The following is a 15,346-nucleotide window of genomic DNA, read 5'->3' as shown; positions in this document are numbered from 1 at the left end:
ACTTGTATGTCATCATTATTACCATCAAAAAGCCATCACTCTGTCTACTGGTCTGTGTTGGGCCTGGATACACCACCAGCCTCTGCCAATCAGCCTCCGCTCACACGTGCCACAGCCCCTCTGGCAGTGGTGACAGCAGCTGTTCTCCGAGTCAGTCAAAGCCCTCCGTGTCAAGGACACTTTTACAAGAGGGTGTCTGGAGAAAGAAAAGCACCCTGTGTTTCTTTTAGAAACCACCAAAGCATGCTCCAACCCTGACTATAATGATTCCACCATCAAACAGATACCCTTCACCATATAACTGAATAAATGCCCCAGAGCCCCCAAGCACCTGTTCGGTTTCCCTTTGGGAACTATTCTGTACTTTGTTCATCTGGAATCATAAAACATGGTATGACACACGTTTCAATCGGCCGTAAACAACATGTGGAAGTCTACTTGGCGAATGTCAAATAAATCTGAGCCTCGGGGCTCTCTGTCTGCATGAAAACGCTTCCTTCATCTTCGGTTTTGCCTGTTCTCCCAACTCACAGGATTCTCGTGCCTCAGAGCTACCCTATCTGGTGATGAATAAACATCCTTTTCCTTACTGAGATTCCCTAGTGTGAGTGCTGACTGTAAAATGGTTCTGTGGAGTTCAAGTTGCAAAGATGCAGATGTACTAAATGGAAGAAAAAAGCCTCCCAACATATGCAGAAACCTGGCGAATGGACAAGGGCCTCTGCATAAAATAGTTGTTGATTTTATGAAGGACGTTACTGTACTTTATGTAACACAGCAGAGTATTTGACAGCATGGGCTCGGTAGCAATAAATCCGTGTTCTAATCCCAGCTCTTCCACGTAGTAGCTGAATTCCCTCCAGCAGGTGCAGGTCAGTCAACTTCTCTGCACTCTAGTCCTTTCATCTATAAAATGGGCAGACTCACGCCTGCATCATTAGAATTGCTGTGGTTTGCATGTGTTTACAGATACAAAGTATTAGCATGAGGTCTAAACATAGGAAGTTCTTAATAAATATTAGCTAGCTCTGCTAGTATTACTGTCATCGTTAGCCTAGGTGACCATCTAGGAGACTGCCACCCAGGTGGTTGTGAGACATGAATGAGAGCCTGAGAGCGCTCCGGGGAAGGGGATGACTCGGCGCTGCATCCCTGTCTTTTCCTGGAGGGCTACCCTGGACACTTGCTGACTTGTCCTGGGATAGAAGTGCAAGATGATCCCTGAAGGTAACCGCAATGCAGATCAACCAGGCGGAACTTGTCGAGGCCTCGGAGCACACCAGAGGTGCACTCCTGGGTTCTCCTAGTTCCTGAGGCTCCCTCCCAGGATGGCCACTTTGGATGGCTCTTTGACAGTCTTCTCTTTGCCTAAAACCGTCCAGCATTGTTGAGTGCTTTCTGTGTTCCAAGAATTACCCCCAAGGTTTTAAAACCTACTCCCGGTTTCTACATGTATAATGTGATGGAATGGGAACAAATAGTTCATGCCTGGCACCAGAAATAGCATCACTCGAGGGTCTAGAGACCAAGACCAAGAAATGGATAATGTGGAGTGGAGAGATTTAAGACCCGCACTCTGGTTCCAGCTGTGTTCCTTCCTGTAGAGACCTTTGCCCAACCTCTAACCCCTGCTGCCTCCAGCAAACCAGTGCAGATGAGCACCCAGTTGTGCAAACAAAGTAAACTCTCCAAGAATGTCTGAGAGGTGCTTAAGCCCATGAACCTGTTTATAAAAGTTGGTGTGTATGTTCCTTTTTTTAGAGAGTAGATCCTTAGTATTCATCAGATATCCAAATGCGCATGTGGCCCAAAAATATTTGAATAAAGTAATTCACCATCACTTTTTCATCACTCAGAAACTCCAGTTAAAAGTTTCAACAAGCAACCACCCATGCTTCCTAGGAAACATACACACCTGAGGGGGTTGTTGGCTTTCAAAGCCTCCCCGCTCTGGTGACCAAACTGGCTGTTTCCACAGTGTTTCAAATCGCTGTTGGACTGAGTTAAGAAAGAGACTAAGGTTGTCTACTGAAGCCCTGGATAGAAAACAAGAGGTTAACTCCCTTCAAGAAATAAGAAATAGAAATAGCCATGCTATTCTTTTACATTACAGAAGTGTTCCCCACTTTCATGTTGTAGAAGCCCAGAGATGAGCATGAGTGTCTGGCTGAGAAGGGAGGGATGCAAGGGTTGAGAGGTGGTACAGTCGGTTATAGCAGTGGCCGGCAAACTCATTAGTCAACAGAGCCAAATATCAACAATACAATGATTAAAATTTCTTTTGAGAGCCAGATTTTTTTAAACTTAAACTATATAGGTAGGTACATTGTTATTAACTTAATTAGAGTACTCCTAAGGCTTAGAAAGAGCCACACTCAAGGGGCCAAAGAGCCACAAGTGGCTCGCGAGCCGCAGTTCGCCGACGACAGGGTTAGAGGATGGTGAGGAATCATAGGAGCACCAGCTGCTATGAGAGGGGAAGGAGAATATTCAGGTGACAGATCTTAAGATAGAATATCCTGGATTATCCAGGTGGGCCCAGTCTCCTCACACGGGCCCCTCAGCAGATGACTTTCTCCAGCTGAAGTCAGAGGAGATGCAGCCAAAGGGGCAGAGATTCCAACTGTGAGCGGATCTGAAACACCACCACTAGTTTGAGTGTGGAGGCGGCAACATGACAAGGAACATGAACAGCCTTGAGGAGCTGAGAGCGGCTTCTGCTGACAGCCAGTAAGGACAAAGGGGCCTCAGGCCTATAACCTCAAGGAACTGGATGCAGCCAAATTGGAGCTGATTCACCCCCAGAGCTTCCAGAAATGAGCACATCCCTGCTTTCAGCTTTGTGAGACGCTGGCCGAGAACCCAGTTGAGCCTTACCATACTCAAACTTCTGATCTACAGAACCAGGCGATGATAAATGAGTGTCATTTTAAACTGCTAAGTCTGGTAATTTGTTATGTTAGAAATAGGAAACTGTCCACCTAAGAGACATCCAAACCTGCAGGGAATTTTTATAAGCTTATCTGGGCCACACTGTTGACATAGGCCAGGGAGCAAGACCTCAAATGCTCTGAAGAATGGCAGCTATTTTAAACATTAAAATCAAAGAAGATGGAAGGAAGGTGGGTGAAATCCATTGGTGGTAGCTTAAGGAGGCAGGAGAAAGCAAAGCAGGGAATTCTCTACGATTGGAGAATGGAGTTCTCTAGGAAACGCAGAATGGCAACACATACATGATAGTTAATTAGCAGTTACAGCACACAGAGATGGTATGCAGGGAACAGGAAGCTAAGAGCGGTCCTATGGTCTGGTGCCCTGGTGCCTGCTGTTGCCCCTTCCAGGGGTCTAGAAAAGAACATTACTCTGCCATGTCCAAGGTATGTGATCCTACCTGCATGAGAACAATGGACAGAGCTCACTTTACAGTAAAGATGGATCTTTGCTAAGGAAACCACAGGTCTGAGACATGACTACCTGCTGTGACCTGCCCAGTTAGGAATTTGTGATCATACCAACCTGTGTGGTTCCTTTTGGTCACTGAGCTTGTCAGACCTGCCATCTGGCTCCCCTGAGCTTGTCAGGCCCCTTTGAATTCACAAACTAATCCCCTATTGTCATGCCCATTTTATAGATACAGAAATTAAGGCAAAGCAAGGTTCAGGAAGTTGAGTAGATCAGGGCTCAGACACAGTTGGATTGCAGAACCACCCACTGTGCTGCCTCTCAAAGGCACAACTCAATTCTAAGGCCGGGAGAGCAACTTACCTAGCCCTACTAGTTGCCAGGGGGACACTTTTTAAGGTGGCTGCCTTAGGAACATGGCACCCCCTGTGGCAATTAGAATAGAATGTCTCATAGCCAGCCATACATGATATCCCACCCTCCTCACTGCCCTCTCTTTAACCCGCCAAGCTCACAGGCTTGGTATTATCCTTTCTCTCCACCCTGCACCTGCTTAAAAGGTGGGTGCTGGGGGAAAGGATAGAAAGAAACCACTTTTGCCAAAGCTGCTCCATGATTCCCCAGATCAAGGGACTCCCAAGGAACACTGCCTTCATCGAAGGTGTTCATTCATGTCTTGTAGTGCCGTGGCATGCATAGCAGGGAAAAGGGCAGTGGCCCAAAACTTCCTTGTATACTTAAGTTAGGAAAATGCTGGGACAAGTGCAATTATATAAAGAAAAAAATAAGGCAGCAAGCCAATTCTAATGTGAGACTTTCTGCTAAAAAAAATAATGGCAAAATGTCACTGCCTCTAATAGGTCTGTGCCTGACAATTTATACATAAATCAGTTTTTGAAACGAATTCCAATGTTAAGGGCAGCAGAGAACTTTCTAGTTAGAATAACCCTATGATTGACGTTCCTAAAGGGAGAGCTGTCATGTCAGTTACCTATAGAAGTTCTGTATAGCAAGGTCCATGATATTTGCACCCATATTTGTTCACATGTGTTTCACAATTAATGTGTGTGGAGTTTAAATGCACATGGAATGGGATGATGGGATACATGGTATGAATTCACAATGTGGCTCCGTAAGACCCAGGTTCAGGTCTGGCCCTGCCATTGTCACGTTGGGCACATTCCTCAAATTCTCTGGTTCTCACAACGCTGGTAAACTAGAGATAACAAAGATTAAGAAACAAAGATGATACGGGTTTGAACACTGCAAAACAAGCTCAAAACTGGCATGATTTTTATGTTTATACATTCTAAATACAAGGAGGCGTGACCCTTGAAATCACAACGGTAGAATGTTTTAAATGTGGTTTTAAAATACCAACAGAGACAGAACAGAATTTCAGTCATTTAGCACTTAATTGGTTCTAGTCAAAGGCAGGCTTTTCGCTGCAGCTCACCCCATGGGCTTCCCACCATGAGCCTTTGTGAAGCCGGGCTTGGCATTCACCCGGGCTTAGCTGAGAGGAGCCTGCGAAGCCCAGACTGTTTGCGGTGGGCAGCATGGAAACCAGCCCCGAAGAGACTTCCTACATTCAGGTCTCCTCCTGCTTTGAGTCCATTGCCCTTCCTTAGGCCTTTCAATGACCGTTTTGAACACAGCATCTTTGAGAGTTACTTTGCTTTGTTTGTTAGTCCAGGAGCTCACAAATGGCCCCAACTGTGGGAAATAAAAAGCAAATGAGGAAAAGGAAGTCTTTTTACAGAGAGACACTTGTTCTGACTGTAGATTAGGCTCAGGACAAAGCAAGCAGAAAGAGGCCAGCTTTTCAAGAGCACATCGACTTTGGAACTTCCTGAAGGTCAGGGCAGGCTTGCTGCTGCAAAGGCTTCTGTGCCCCATTGCTGCAACTGCTTCTGTGAACACAAATATTTTAGCATCTTGACTAAGTTAACTTGAACTTTTTAAAGGAAAGAATTGACATTCAGAGAATGTAGTAGACTTTCCAAGTACAGTGGGGATGAAAACAATACCCAGAACTCCATAGGCACACTTCTCACTCCTTTTTCTGCCTTAAACCACGGGCAAAGCTTGTGCCCACGTCAGGGTCACTCCCATGGGCAAGTGGTCCTGGCACAGAGGTGAGAGCCAGGACCTACTTCTCTCACTCAAAAAAAGCACGTCTGGCCCTAACGGGTTTGGCTCAGTGGATAGAGAGGCGGCCTGCGGACTGAAAGGTTCCAGGTTTGATCCTGGTCAAGGGCATGTACCTTGGTTGCGGGCACATCCCCAGTAGGAGGTGTGCAGGAGGCAGATGATCGATGTTTCTCTCTCATTGATGTTTCTAACTCTATCCCTCTCCTTTCCTCTCTGTAAAAAATCAATAAAGTATATATATTTTTAAAAAGCATGTCTGGGCCAACGTGCAGATAGGAGGCTAACCATGGTCTGACTACATTTATGTTTAAAAGTAAACAATTTTCTGGAATGCATCCAAATGCCTGCCTGTATTTAATGGTGATCACGAAAGGCATGCCCATTAGTCAGGAATACAACAAGAATGTCACTATTTCCACTGCTGTCTAAGTAGTGCTGTAAGTAGGAGTCAATGCAAGTTGCATTAAAGGGATTGTAAAGAAAAAGGTAAAATGATACCTATTGCATGTAGTATAATTATGTATCAGAAAAGCTCAAAAGAGTGAATGGAAAAACTACTGGAAGTGATAAGAAAATTTAGTAAAGTGGCAAGTTATAAATTTAACTTACAAAACTCAATAGCCTATGTTTATAGCAAAAAAAAATAGTAAAAAGATAGTGTAATGGAAAAGAATTTAAGATAGCACATGAATGAATTCTAAAAAATGTTCAAAACCTATTTGAGAAAAATTAAAACCACTCTGAAAAACAAAACAGTAGTTTGAGCAAATGAAAAAAAGACAAACTATGTTTTGGGGTAGGAAAACTCCATCCTAAAGAAACCATTTCTCCCTCAGCATAACCCCAATTTAAAATGCTTCAAGTTCTGTCAGGTGCTATACCGGTGGATTATCAAGTTCATTTGGAAGAATAACAAGCAAGAATAGCCAGGAAAACCCTGAAAAAGAACAAAGAGAGGACCTAGCTTTTCCAAATAATTAAAATGTGCTGAAAAGCCTCTGTAATTAAAACATTTGATAGCGATGCTTGAAAAGACTGGTAAACCAATGCAACTAAATAGAAAAGCCTGACATGCACCATTTGCATGTATAAACTTAGTATACAATAAAGTGGCTTCTTAAATTTCTGGGAAAGTGTTGATCTAAAAAGTGGCATTGAAATAAATGGAGAGCCATGTGGGGAGAAAAATAAAACTGGATCCATTCCTCACATAATATACCAGGAAAAATTCCAAATGGATTAGAGATGGAAATGTAAGTAAAGGGAACATGTAAATGTTATTTATAAAAAATGAGTGTGTTCACTATAGCCTAGAAATGTAGAAAATGTTCTAAACTATGGCTTAAGGTCCAGAAACAACAAGGGAAAAGATTGATGTATTCAATTACGTGACCATAAAAATAAAAAAACAAAAACTTAGCATAGCAAAACATCTCCATGAGCAAAATAAAGATAAATGATAAAATTGAAAACATTTGCCATTTATATCATTATATTTTCCAAAAATAAAGGGAAAGCCCATTTCACTCATAAAAGAATGATTTGATGCCCTAACCGGTTTGGCTCAGTGGATAGAGCGTCGGCCTTAGGACTAAAGGGTCCCAGGTTCAATTCCCGTCAAGGGCATGTACCTTGGTTGCAGGCACATCCCCAGTAGGGGGCGTGCAGGAGGCGGCTGATCGATGTTTCTCTCTCATCCATGTTTCTAACTCTCTATTCCTCTCCCTTCCTCTCTGTAAAAAATCAATAAAATATATTTTTTTTAAAAAAAAGAATGATTTGATATAGTTTTAACAGAAAAAGAAATGGAGCAGTAAAAAAGAAGGAAGTGTTACCATTTGCAACAGCATGGATGGACCTGGAGAGTATTAGGCTAAGCGAAATAAGCCAGTCAGAGAAAGACAGTATCCATGATCTCATTCATATGTAGAATCTTATGAACAAAATAAACTGATGAACAAAATAGATCCAGAGACATAGGACCATGGAACACATAGGAATTCCTGCAGGGGTGGGGGAAATGGTGGAGAGATTAACAGGGGAATTTATATGCATACTAGAGGCCTGGTGCATAAATTTGTGCACCAGTGGGGTCCCTCAGCCTGGCCTGTGGGATCAGGCCGAAACTGGCTCTCCGACATCCCTCTACGGATCCTGGATTGCAAGAGAGTGGAGGCCAGGCTGAGGGACCCCACCGGTGCATAATCTGGGGCCAGGGAGGGACCACGGAAGGGCTCCAGGGCATGTCCAGCCTGTCTCACTCAGTCCTGATCTGCCAGATCCCAGCAGCAAGCTAACCTACCGATTGGAGCGTCTTACCCCTGGTGGTCAGTGTACATCATAGCAAGCGGTTGAGTTGCCTTAGCACATCATTAGCATATTATGCTTTGATTGGTCAAATGGATGACTGGACACTTACCATACTAGGCTTTTATGATATAGGATATGCATAGCCCATGGGCATAGATGATAGTGTGGAGAAGGCTTGGTAGGAGTGGGTGTGGATTGGAGGGGGTCAGTGGGGAAAAAAACCAAAGGGGACTTCTGTAATACTTTCAACAATAAAGATAAATTTAAAGAAATGAATATAAAAAAAAACCCAGAAAACAAAATGCAAATGACTATTAAACATATGAAAAGGAAAATATGCTCAACCCTATTCATAATAAGAGAAAAGAAAATGAAAACTGTATTAAAATGCCATTTCTCAACTATCAGATTAGCAGAAACTCTAAGTTTTACTGCATAGGTACTCTGTTGGCAAGGCTGTGGGAAGACAGTCATTCTCGTACACCGGGTAGGGCAAAAGTAGGTATACAGTTGTTTGGAAAATGATACAATAATTGATAAATAATAATAGAATAAACTCTGGGTTTTATGTACTCACAACTGTAAACCTACTTTTGCCCCACTCTGTGTTGCTCTGGGAATGCCGAATGATAAAACTTTTGGGTCAGGGAATATGGAATTATCAACCAAAATTGAGCACTTCTCCTTTGATCCAGTAATCCCAATCTAGGGTCCCAAACGTATGCTAGCAAAAATATGAAAAGACATGGGTACAAGGCTCTTCTTTTTACACCCTAAGACAGTGGTTCTCAACCTTCTGGCCCTTTAAATACAGTTCCTCATGTTGTGACCAACCATAAAATTATTTTCGTTGCTACTTCATAACTGTAATGTTGGTCCTGTTATGAATCGTAATGTAAATATCTGATATGCAGGATGGTCTTAGGCGACCCCTGTGAAAGGGTTGTTTGACCGCCAAAGGGGTCGCGACCCACAGGTTGAGAACCACTGCCCTAAGAGCAAAAGTAGGAAACATTTTAAATGAACATCAGTAGAGGATTGATTGAATTAACTATGATTTATCTACCCATTGGAAGAATATTTCTAAACTGCTGTCGACTGACCTTCAGGATATAATGAAGTGACATGTTGACATTTTGGGTAAGATAGTTCTTTATTGTGGGGGACTGTCCTCTGCATTGTAGAATGCTTAGCACATAGAGAAGAACTAATCTAAGTGATTTTATTTTATTTCATTTTATTATTGATTTTTTTACAGAGAGGAAAGGAGAGGGATAGAGAGTTAGAAACATCGATGAGAGAGAAACATCTATCAGCTGCCTCCTGCACACTCCCTACTGGGTATGTGCCCGCAACCAAAGTACATGCCCTTGACTGGAATAGAACCTGGGACCCTTGAGTCTGCAGGTCGCCGCTCTATCCACTGAGCCAAACCAGTTAGGGCATGTAAGTGATGTTAAAGGTATTAATTTGACTGTATATCCCAGCAGGATAAATCCCGAGGACAAAAATAACTACAAAATAATGCTAAATTGTTTTTGCATGTCCATAATTGTAATGTAATTATAATAACAATGTTGGCATTGTTATGCTTAGGCTTTGTTCTTGTGTTTCAAATAAAGCAATGAGTAATTATGATGATGTCATTCGCATGAGAAATTTCAGCATGGCAAAACGGAGATACAAATATTAAAAAAAATAAAATTAAGTGAAAACCGAGATGCCCTCATTTTAAATTGTAGGTATCAATATCAACTCATGAAATAATTATTAGAAACAAAGAACTTTTGCTCTGGCCAGTGTTCCCGGTGGTTAGAGTGCCAGCAGCACACCAAAAAGTTGTGGGTTCATTCCAGTGAAGGGAACCTACCTGGACTACAGGTTCCATCCTTAGCCCCATTTGGACTGCAGGCTGGTGGTAACCGATCAGTGTATCTCTCTCTTACATCTATGTTTCTCTCTCCCCATCCCTCCCTTCCCCCTTCCATTCTCTCTAAAAATCAATGGAAAAAATATCCTCGGGTGAGGATTAACAAAGAAACAAAACACTTTGCTTATTATGTCCACTGAATAAAAGCTAGACACAGTAGTAGCAATGAACATCCCTAGTACCACATCATCATCTCTAAATGCCACTTCTAACTAAAACGTAACCAACACTTTTTGAAGAAATGGATAATTCAGGACTGGGGTTAGAAAGAATACTTGGAAAAAAATATCGGTAGAAATTATTGTAAAGCAAAGTAAGCTATCACAGACTACAGTAGTTGTGTCAAAATATCATAAGAGCCCATTTGAAGAGGCTCTCACTGACCAAGAAAGGGCCATTTGTGCATCAGTAACTTTAACGGACAGAAACATATCAGATGTGATTAAATTCAGGAGTTCATAACGTTGCTTGAAAAAAAATACTTCATTGATCACTTTGGGAGGAGCTGAAGAACCAGCTCATTATTTTTGAAATGATAAATAGAGAAAAAGAAGTATTTATGCTGCTGTTACTACAGGAAGCGTACATCAGAATAACCAAAGAGTTCTTTTTGGAGCTCCTCCAGCTAATAAGTGAGAAAAAAAAATTGTAGAATTAAAAACATTACCATTTTGCATTTTTAATGAGTTAATGTTATGTATACAATGATCATCAATGGCTGTTAATATCACATAACCAGAGGGAGAACCAGGTATTATGTGTCTCCGAATGGAAGTGCACTGTATCACTCATGAAGTATTTGTGTCAAAGAAAAAGGAGGAGGAGGAAATTAAACTTGAATCTATCAAGTCTCCTATATCAAACTACCAATGTATAAGTAATACAGAGGACAGTAGGACCTGTAGAAAAAAAACACAGGGATGGAATGAGTGAAATTCAGACTGTGGGAACCATAAAGATAAAATGGCTCAGTTTGTTCACTGCCAATGATAACAACATAAAAATTGCAAGGAAATAAAGGGAAAATCTATAAATCAAAAGACATCAAGCGAATGCAATGTTTGGATCTTATTTGCATATCCTGATTAAAAGAAACTATGAAATATATATATATATATAAATATGTGTATAATACAAACATACATAGCATTTTCAAAAGCAATTATAGAAAGATGAACCCCAACTGAATATTTAATAACAATAAGGAATTAGTTCTCTCTGTATAGATGCAGTAATGGTATTGTGTGCATTTAAGAGTCCCTGTCATGTAGAGACACACCCTGAAATTACATGATGGCTGGGATTTGCTTCAAAATAATTTGGGGGAGCAGGTGGGTATGAAACAAGTTTAAGCCGTGAATTCCTTATTATCACAGCTGAGCCATGAATACATGAAGGTTCATTAAGCTATGACTTTTATATCTGCCTGAACATTTTTATAACAAAATGATTTATAAAGGAACACAAGTTAGGAACTTCGTATTTCACTATCGTATTCTTTACTCAACACGTCCCTTCCGAAAGAGCCGCCAGGTGTGGGCACTGCAGTTGAGAAGCTCTGCTTGCTCTGTGAAGGCCACCCCTGTGTCCACTCCTCCATCCTCAGCCTCTTCTGTCCCTGTCCCCGTTCTATCCCTGTCTCCACATTAAATCCACTATGAGGAGCATGTAACAAGAACTTAAGATAATAGGAACGGCCCTGGCTGGTTTGGCTCGATGGATAGAGCATCGGCCTGCAGACAGAAGGGTCCCAGGTTTGATGCTGGTTAAGGGCACATGTCTGGGTTGCAGGCTCAGCCCCCAGTAGGGGGCATGCAGGAGGCAGCTAATCAATGATTCTCTCTCATCATTGATGTTTCTATCTCTCTCTCTCCCTCTCCCTTCCTCTCTGAAATTATATATATATATTAAGTACATGAGATGGCTTTAAAAAAGAGAAATAATGGCCCTAACTGGTTTGGCTCAGTGGATAGAGCATTGGCCTGTGGACGGAAGGGTCCCAGGTTTGATTCCGGTCAAGGGCATGTACCTTAGTTGCAGGCACATCCCCAGTAGTGGGCATGCAGGAGGTAGCCGATCAATGATTCTCTCTCATCATTGATGTTTCTATGTCTCTCTCCATTCCTCTCTGAAATAAAAAAAATATATACTTTTTTTTTAAAGGTACACAAGATGGCTTTAATAAAAAAAAAAAAAAAGATAATAGAAACAAAACACACTGAGGTCACCTTGTGGTCTCTCACATGGTGCCTCAAGTGACCCTGTGGAGTTGTCACCCCTGGGGGCCAGCTTAGCTGTTCAGTTAATAGTGAGAGTATTGATCAGCTGTAGTGTACGTCCCTGCCACTGTGAACTCCTGGTTTCCTGTCAGCTTCCCTACACGTTGAGATAGCTGCTCCAAGCTGGGATCCAAGGACCGGGCGGGAGGAAGAGGGCGTTGGCATGAGTCCTCAGTCTTGTCTTCTTTTAACTATAGGTATTTATCAAAGTGCTGGATAATAACGATAACGGCCCGGAATTCTCTCAGCCGAGTTACGATGTGACAATTTCCGAGGACGTGCTCCCTGACACGGAGATACTGCAGATCGAGGCCACAGACCGAGACGAGAAGCACAAGCTGAGCTACACGGTGCACAGCAGCATCGACGCCGCCAGCATGAGAAAATTCCGGATGGACCCCAGCACCGGCGTGCTCTACACTGCCGAGCGGCTGGACCACGAGGCCCAGGACAAGCACATCCTCAACGTCATGGTAGGCCCAAACGCTTAGTTGCTCTCCTGGCAGGATCACTGACCCCTCGAGGCACACACCTTAGTCCCCAGACCTACAAGGCCCGTCCGTTTTGTAAGCAGTGGGAAACCTGGTCTCTTCACAGCAGGGCTGCCTTCATTTTCACTTTTTTTGAATTCAGTGAGGAATTACTATTGTTAGGCAGCGACTCCATATTTTTTGCCAAACTGAAACTTGAGATGAATTCTACAGACAGTGGCTGCTCCGTAAAGGCTGCTGACAGACTGACTTGAGAGGGAGGAACAGGCCGTGTTTCCATAAATCTCCCAGTGTACATAGTATTGGTTCCCATCCAGAAGATTCTGTGGAAACGTTTAAAGAAAGTTCCTTGAGAAGTTAATCACAATGGTAATCCTTTACTGAACCTATGCGGTGCTCGGGCCTTGGAAGCATTTAGAGAATTCGTTTATTACCGTTGCTCCGGCATTGACCTTGTAGTAAATACCAGTGCACAAAAGAGAACTCACACACACTGAAGCCTGCAGAGAGCCTTAAGCATGCATGTGGGTTCACAGGGCCTCCAAGTTATGTAGACGTTGCTTTCATTTTAAAGTGGAGTTTGCCTCGTTCCCGTAATTGGGAGGTAGAGATTAACAAGAAGCCTCCTTGGTTCGTTTCTGGCCTAAAATCTGTCCCTATAACCACCCAAGAACCCTCAGGGCAATTGCACAGCCTATGCCTTCAGAGCCCTCCTGGGTTCCTTAAGACCAGGAGGGATAACAGGGGCTTAATCTCCTGTACTGCTGGAGATTTAAAACACGCCAAGAGACTACCAGTTCCCACGCAGCTAGAATTCATGTTCTTCTAAGTGCTACTCCTCCTTCCCAAGTCCAGAAACCTGTCCGGACCAGAGGAAACCGGAGTGCCGTGCCCTCGGCAATGTTTCCAGCTGAGACCCCAGGGAACAGAAGAGAGACTCCGGAATCATCAAACCCATCACTCTGACCACCATTCATTCATTCATTAGATGTTTCTCCAGCACCTAGTGTGTACCAAACACTGTCCTAGGCACCAAAGATATAAAACAGACAAAGTCCCAGCACCCTTGGGCATTCAGGTGGAACAGACCTGGATTTCAGTAATCCCCAAATACAGAGTCCAGCTTGGTCCTTGGGTGTGACAGCCAGTCTACAGACAGGGAAATCTAGTGCACTCACCAGGTTGCTTTTACAGGTGTTTCTTCAGAGGCAGGAACCTTAGGCAGGTAACTAACTCCATTCTCATGATTCTTCAAGTCATTTCTGTTCATTCTTTCCTTAACAAACTCAAAATTCAGTTTGGTGACCCTGTGCCACTGTCATTTACGTAGCTGCATATTTAGCGCCAACAATTCTTTTATGCTGCCTTTCTCCATGGCAAGCATTTTAGTCAGTTTGCTCATTCCTTCTAGGTATTATTTCTGAAAACCCCCTTTCCCTTTGATGGCTCTTCTCAGTACATTTTCTAATTTTTTTCACATCTTTCAAATGATGGTGCCTAAAATTGAACAAACGGAAAGGACACATTTGATCATTGCTACATAAAATTGCTTCAGAATCATGTGGTTAAAGAGTTGTTTATTTGCAAGCTTTTGCCGTATGCAAAAGAGGGGAAACTTGAAAGCAGTCAGGCAGGTTCCTTGGTGAAGTGAAAATGGGGTCTCACATTTTAGAAGTTAAGATTCAGCTCATTTTCCCAGTGAACAGGGTTCTCGCCCAGTACCGGGCTTCTGTCTACATTTGTTCTTTTTGCCTGAGATACGTGCCCACAGCCATCAACACCATTTTACCACTTGTCCTTATTTCTGTCACCTCTTCCAAAAAGCAGAATAGAAAGTGAAGTGCTTCTAGTGAAGTGCTCACTAGTCCCATCCTGGCACTTTCCACTGGGCCGTAGAGCTGTTTGTTGACTAGTTTGCATTCCCCAGTCAACTCTAAAGTTCTTCAGGTCAGGGACTGCATCTAATTCACCATTGAACCACCAGAGTCCATTCTGGAGCTTAACAGATAATAGGTGACAATAAGTGTTCGATGAATGAATGAGTGAATAAGTGAATGAATGAATGAGTGAATGAATGACAATGCCTACATTACATTCATTAATTCCACTTTTTAGTTTCCTCTTTAGAAGAGCCTCCATCCACCATTCGATTAGCAGCTATTTGCACAGGTGAGAGGTGGTGGCTGTGTGAGGGGGGCCAGAAGAAACTGCTGTGTTTGTCATATCCAGTATCAGTTCCATAAACACAGACTGGACACAGACCAAACATCAGGCATAACACCAAGTAATAAAGAGGATGTGGTCCCTGCTCTCAGTTGATTATCTGACTTGATAATACTACCATATGTTGAGCACCTACTATGTGCCTGGGACTGGGTCAAGCACTTTGTGTACATGATGTCATTTTGTTTTCACTACAGACATCGCCCTGTGAGTTCTTTGCAACTTAAGATTCTAGTCCTACTGCTTCTTGTTATTTTGCCTAAAGGTCAGAGATCAGGAGTTTCCTTATCGAAGAAACTTGGCCCGAGTCATTGTGAATGTGGAAGATGCTAATGATCACAGTCCTTATTTTACCAACCCGCTGTATGAAGCATCTGTGTTTGAATCGGCTGCTCTGGGATCAGCTGTTCTGCAAGTGACGGCTCTGGACAAAGACAAAGGGGAAAATGCAGAACTCATATATACCATAGAAGCAGGTGAGAGCTGTTGCACTGATCGCAGCATAACGCATGGCACCGGACCCTCTAGTATTTATCACCTTGTCACATTCACGTGGT

General features: G+C 42.8%; 1 protein-coding gene across 1 annotated transcript in view; it reads left to right on the top strand.

Moving 5' to 3' along the window:
* FAT3 (FAT atypical cadherin 3) overlaps nt 1–15,346 on the top strand; it is a 520,386-nt gene that overhangs the window by 399,112 nt on the left and 105,928 nt on the right. Inside the window, exons 7-8 of the mRNA XM_015569255.1 lie at nt 12,273–12,548; nt 15,055–15,265. Of these exons, the coding sequence (XP_015424741.1) occupies nt 12,273–12,548; nt 15,055–15,265 (487 nt within the window). The remainder of the gene's footprint in view (nt 1–12,272; nt 12,549–15,054; nt 15,266–15,346) is intronic.

This window comes from Myotis davidii, unplaced genomic scaffold (genome assembly GCF_000327345.1).
Source record: "Myotis davidii unplaced genomic scaffold, ASM32734v1 scaffold345, whole genome shotgun sequence".
NCBI lineage: Eukaryota > Metazoa > Chordata > Mammalia > Chiroptera > Vespertilionidae > Myotis > Myotis davidii.
This window is presented reverse-complemented; position numbering and strand designations above follow the sequence as displayed.